The following is a 6,296-nucleotide window of genomic DNA, read 5'->3' on the forward strand; positions in this document are numbered from 1 at the left end:
AGTGTAAATGTTAACTGGAAACAAGAACTCTGCACTCATCACATAAACAGTGAATTACAAATTACTACATAAAGCTACAACTTGTTCTTGTTTCGTGTTGCCAAAAAGCTGGAGAGCTTGGTAAAATGTACACAGGGGCAATGATATGTAAATCAAAAATAGTCAAATTTAGAAATGATTCAAAAGAAAAAGAGGTTAAAGTCAACATATGTGAGGGTGAATGAGTGTACATGGCTTGGATATCAGTGTGAAGTCATCAGTGAAGCTAAATCGTGCATTGCAGTTTTGGAGGTAATGTATGCTATTATTTAGACAACTTCAGACAACATTTTTTTTTGTTTTTGAAAATGATCGTTTCTCAGTTTTATCATTTGACATCATGTGAAACATTTCCACTCAAATGTTTACTTAAATGATTTGCAAGTCGGTCAATACCTTTCCATCTATTAGGATTAGGGGGGGGGGGGTCATTGAGCAGGACAGGTCAGTAGGGTTAGGGGTTGTAGGGGGTGTTGTAATCAGCTTTAGTTGTAATTTTTTTTTTTTTTTTAGAAGTTTAAGAAACACAAAAAACATAAAGAAAAATGTAACTCCCCAAATATAATAAAGTATACTGTTGGATCTATATATTTGCCACGCCAGTAAAATATTTGTTTTGCTAGATAGAAAGGCCCATCGAGAGCACCTGTAAGGCTTTACTTAGGGTATGATAACCCAAAGACCACAAGACGCTGAAAAATGTAGCTGCCCGCGCACACTGCCTGATTTAAAAGACTGAAACTTTGATTTGAAATTGTCAGTCGGGTCGATGACAGAGTTACTAAAGCTTTAATGTGCTCTAAATATATCCCAACACTTCACCCATCGCACGCGGGCTCCACTCTCATGCGGTGACGACGTTTACTGGTGACTTCATTGCGTTGACGTCTGCAAAAATCTGCAGGCGTCTCCTCAGCGACTCGGGCAGTTCTGCCATATTGGCACCTAGTAATAATTTTGGCACAGTCAACTGGAGAAAGCAGGTAAAAGTTTAAATAAGTTGTCAATATTTGTTCATGTTATGGTTTGCTTAAGAGTTTTCGTGCGACTGTAACACCTCGAGGTTTTGAGATTCTTGTATTGTTATCATAAGTTTGTGAAGATGTGCGAGAATTCTTCTGGCAGATTGCTAAACAGCCGGTGAAGTTACCTGAGTTTAAAGTTAGTTTAGCAGATTGGCAGGAGGTAAATATTACCAGCCAGTGGCACGGCTTGATATTTACATTGGTTTCATTGTTTTGATTTGGGGCACAATAAAAGTTAAAGAATGGGAGTTGTGCTGGTAGAACAGCTGATGTGGTCTCAGTGTGTCACTCATTAAGCAGACCACTAACAACAACAACAATAACCTCACTGTTGCAGCTGAGATGATCCACAGCCTGTTCCTGATTAATCACACGGGAGACATCTTCCTGGAGAAACACTGGAAGAGTGTCATCAGCCGGAGTGTGTGCGATTACTTTTTTGAGGCGAAGGAGAAAGCGGTGGACAATGAGAATGTGCCCCCTGTGCTGCAGACCCCACACCACTATCTCATCAGCATTTACAGGGGAAAGCTCTTCTTCCTCTCTGTCATCCAGACTGAAGTCCCCCCACTCTTTGTCATTGAGTTCCTGCACAGAGTGGCAGATACAGTCCAGGTGAGGTTTAAACTGGTTTAAAATGCAGTCTTTATTGTTTTCCCCCGTTTTCTCTAAGACAACACATGCACCATGATTAAAAGTGGACCAAGTTTGCGGAAAATCTTGAGGGCAAAATTAATGAAGAGATGTTCCTCACCTTGTGTTACAATTCTGTCATATCCAGCGTCATAGGCTACACACATTCAAATAAGAATCTAACACACACACACACACACACACACACACACACACTCTCAAGCTTGCGCAGTACTCCTTATTAGGGCTTTGCATCGACTTCCATTCACTTTGGATAGCCTAACACAAACTGGCAGCCATTACCAGTTAATACCTAACCCTAAACCTCACCTCATTTCACAAGTTGGGGAGGCGGGCATTGAGAGAGTTAGAACTCCCTAACAGGGTCAGTGTTGGAAATTTTGTTATGCTTCATTAGGACCAGGCTTTGGTTCTCAGGAGGACTATTTGCCCCCAGAAAAGTTGGGGATATATTGGAAAAGGTCCATATCAAGTAGCAAAAACAAGCACACTCACACTTTGCCAGCAAGAAAAGACAATGAAACAGACATATTACAAACAGTCTAATATTGGTCAAAGGAATAATGTCTGTGATTTCAAGCAGATATTTAGAGTAGCGCTTTTTCCTTTTGTAAGGACTGTTCTGCGTAACGTGACCAAATAGTAATTTGAAACATTTTTATAGGGCTTCTGTGGTGTAATCTGCAGTGCACTAAGATAATGGAGGAGCTACTTAGCAACAGCATGCAAACAGAAACATTCCAGAGTTGTGGTTTGATCAATTAATTGATCAATTGATGCAAATATTGACCAATTTTCTTAGCAGAGCATAAAAATTAGAATAGAATTGTAAAGTTAGTCCAAAAACAGAAAACATTTAGTATGTTGCTTATACTGTTCACAGATCATTGAACACAACCAATATAAGATGCTAAATTCTTAAATTAAAGATAAAAAAAAAAAAAAAAAATCCAAACAGGCAAGAATACATATTTTCTGTGTCTCTGGCATTTCTGGCAACAGGATTACTTTGGAGAATGTTCAGAAGGTGTGATCAAGGACAACGTGGTGATTGTTTACGAGCTGCTGGAGGAGATGCTGGACAACGGCTTTCCGCTGGCAACAGAGTCCAATGTCCTCAAGGAGATGATAAGGCCTCCCACCATCTTGCGCTCAGTCGTCAATACGCTCACAGGTAAACTGAGGTCAGCCTGAGCTGCATGAACTGCTGGCTACTTACCTCTATACCAAAGTTTAGCGTATATTGACTGGGTTTTGTGTGTCTTTCAGGAGGTAGTAATGTTGGAGACACATTACCTACAGGTCAACTGTCTAATATTCCATGGAGGCGGGCTGGTGTGAAGTACACTAATAATGAGGCATATTTTGATGTGATAGAGGAAATTGATGCCATTCTGGACAAATCGGGTACAGAGAACAACATGTTTAATTATCATAGATGAGGAGAATATTCATTCCTGTTACAAATGTTCTTTTCTGTTCGGTCACCTCAGTGGAATTGTGTCTTCTCAGGTACGACAGTATTTGCAGAAATCCAGGGTGTGATTGAAGCCTGCGTGAGGCTTACTGGGATGCCTGATCTCACGCTGTCCTTCATGGTGGGTTCAATTTCCTTTGGCTCTGTGGTTTTCTGTATGTGCATTGTTAGTCAGCTTGTATGTTTGTCCGAGTCTACAATTCAGTCACAGTTGTCGATGTTGATAACAGAATCCGCGTCTCCTCGATGACGTGAGTTTCCACCCGTGTGTGCGGTTTAAGCGCTGGGAGGCGGAGCGGGTCCTGTCCTTCATCCCGCCTGATGGAAACTTCACTCTCATGTCGTATCATGTTAGCTCACAAAAGTAAGCATCACTTTGCTCCGTATCTTATTTCACACCTAAATGGAATAAGATTCTGTAAATATTCACATTGTAGCCAGTCCTTAATTTCCTTTCTGGTCACGAGCAACAAGAACATCTTTCTCTTTTTTTTTTATATACATTTTTTTCATCTCAGCAGAGAAGAATCGGATGACAGACTTATTTCTTGCAAGTGAAAAGAACTGTCCAGCCTCGTTACCATCTTCCACTTTAGGCCATCTCTGTGTTCGTTTCCTTTCTCAGTCTCGTAGCCATTCCGGTGTATGTGAAGCAGAACATCAGCTTCTTAGAGACAGGATCCTGCGGTCGTCTGGACATCACCATTGGACCCAAGCAGACCATGGGGAAGACAGTGGAGGGCTTGATGGTCACTATCCACATGCCAAAATCTGTTGTCAGTGTCAATCTCACAGCCACACAGGGAAACTACACTTATGACCTCACAACCAAGGTAACCAACCACTGACAAGGGCCTCCTAAGTAGTAATTCACTGTGCTAAAGAAAATATTAGAATGGACTTTTATATCCAGTCACTGTTCATCATACTACTCAGTTTTTGTCATTTTGTTCTTATTCACCCTTCCTCCTACATGGTAAATGGGCAGCTATTGTAATTTTAAATTCTTGTGTATGTAGTTATGTGAGGCCTCAGTGGCTCTGCAGCGCAGAGGTATTTGAGGTATTTTTCATTAGAGCTGGTGATTTAGAAACAAAAAGCCACAATTGTTCATTGGCCTCACTTCGAGAACATCTGTTTTGATAGTTGCTGGTTTGGGACATCGGGAAACTCAACCTCCAGAAGCTCCCTAACTTGCGAGGCAGTCTGAGTGTGCAGGTCGGAGTCCCTAAACCTGAAGATAACCCCTCACTCAACATCGATCTGAAGATACAGCAGCTGGCTATATCGGGTAATCCTCACTTCATTACCTTTTGAAGACCCTCTCCAACAAAATTCAAGTTTTTAAGCTTGTCAACACATCAATTTGGTGTTTTTGTAGAGAAGTCTTAGTAGAGGTATGTAGATCGTCAATCCAAGAAGTGAAGAGAGTGGAGGGTGAGCAGTTGAAGTCAGCATGAAGATGGTGGCAGGGCTCTATCTTATTTGTGCATATCCAGTGAGGCCAGAGATGTAGAGTAAGGGAAAACATTTCATGGTGTGACAATATAATTATCACTGAGAGATTTGTGAATTGTTCAGGCAAAATTGGTAGTTTTGATGTGAGGAAATGGCTTTTTGTGCCTTCATAAAGGCCTAAAAGGGAGTTTACATTTGCAGCTCAGACAAGTTTGGAGTTCAAGAACGGTTCGCTCGCCGCTTCACTCAGCCTTGTTATTTCCCTGCGCCTTTTGTTGTTGTGAATGTTAAAGGTTGAGGCAGCGGTAACCCAGTGTAGGATTTCACATTGCAGATTTGATTTGTGTTTCCAGTCTCCTCACTTTCCCCCTCTCCCCTCTGTGCAGGTCTTAAAGTGAGTCGTCTCGACATGTACGGAGAGAAGTACAAACCTTTTAAAGGGGTCAAATATTTGACTAAAGCGGGAAAGTTCCAAGTGCGGACCTGAGAAATGGTCAATGATCAACGAAACAAGGTGCCAAAAAAAGGGGCGAGGTTAACACGCTGTCATGTCAGCTCTCCAATAAGTCTTAAATATCCACGTCAGCATTGCTATTAATGAACACTTCTGCACTCTAACAGCTATTTATTATGTGTTTGGCATTACATAAATGTAATTGGATGGTTTTGTGGCCTATAAAGGGAAGCCTTAATAATCAATGTGACCTTGCTGAAGTGCTATTAGTTTCTATCCAGTTTACATGAGCTAGTTTGTATGGATCATTTCTTACCATTTGCATTACTTTGTTTTCTTTACCTAACACCTTCTGAGTGCTGCGTGATTTGAATATTTTGGCTTTCAGCTCATCGCCTTGCTCTTCACTACACCACCACACCTGAACAATACTGCCTGCACATTGCTTGAGAGTTAGCAGACACGCCTTTGAGGAACTTTTTACACGAGAAAGACATTTTTATACGTATAAATGTGTTTATTTTTAAAAAATCCAATTTAGTTGCAGTGCAGATATTTTTGCGCATATTCACCGTGTAAATGTGGCCTTGGTGCTCTGTATAGCACACACTACAGCACAAACTGCATGTTTAGAAAATGTGAAGGACGTTCTCTTTAAACATATCTCTTATTCAAGGTACATAGTGTAGTTTGACATAGCAATGGTGTAGTTACAAATTAGTAATTCAGGCAGGTTGTTGGGAACAGCTGCGTAAAAAGCACGCTGACATCTTTAAGAGCCTCACATAATTCTGAATGCAACTTCTTTACTCAGCGTTTGCACAATCAATTGTCCCCATGAAAAATACTACTTAAAGCTCTCATATGAAGTTGAAGCAATATGCCAGTTTATAAGATGTCTTATAAAAGCTTTGAAAACGTGTGTGTGTTTTATTTTTTCTCATAGAAGCATATTTGCTACAAATAGATTTCAAAATATCCCAAATCAATGTTTCTCCAGCACCACCTTGAGGTTGTAGTTTAGAGTGACATTTCTTGAAGTGTACTGGATGGATTACCACAAAATGTTTGTGCAGACATTGCGCTTGCAATGATACCTTTGGAGAGAGTGCCACAAGCTATAGCTTTCGCATTCAATGCCAAGTGGAAAATGCTGGCATGCAAACCCAGGATTCGATCACAGTGAAAA

General features: G+C 40.8%; 1 protein-coding gene across 1 annotated transcript; it reads left to right on the forward strand.

Annotated features, from left to right (window-relative positions):
* The first annotated feature begins 842 nt into the window (after window positions 1–842).
* On the forward strand, window positions 843–6,029 carry ap3m1 (adaptor related protein complex 3 subunit mu 1). The gene is made up of 9 exons (XM_075478189.1): window positions 843–1,022; window positions 1,402–1,679; window positions 2,721–2,892; window positions 2,988–3,125; window positions 3,231–3,316; window positions 3,426–3,559; window positions 3,821–4,028; window positions 4,342–4,486; window positions 5,040–6,029. The coding sequence occupies exons 2-9, from the start codon at window positions 1,407–1,409 to the stop codon at window positions 5,138–5,140; spliced, it is 1,257 nt and encodes a 418-aa protein (XP_075334304.1). The 5' UTR covers window positions 843–1,022; window positions 1,402–1,406; the 3' UTR covers window positions 5,141–6,029.
* The last annotated feature ends 267 nt before the right edge of the window (window positions 6,030–6,296 follow it).

The sequence above is a fragment of the Odontesthes bonariensis genome, chromosome 2 (genome assembly GCF_027942865.1).
Source record: "Odontesthes bonariensis isolate fOdoBon6 chromosome 2, fOdoBon6.hap1, whole genome shotgun sequence".
NCBI lineage: Eukaryota > Metazoa > Chordata > Actinopteri > Atheriniformes > Atherinopsidae > Odontesthes > Odontesthes bonariensis.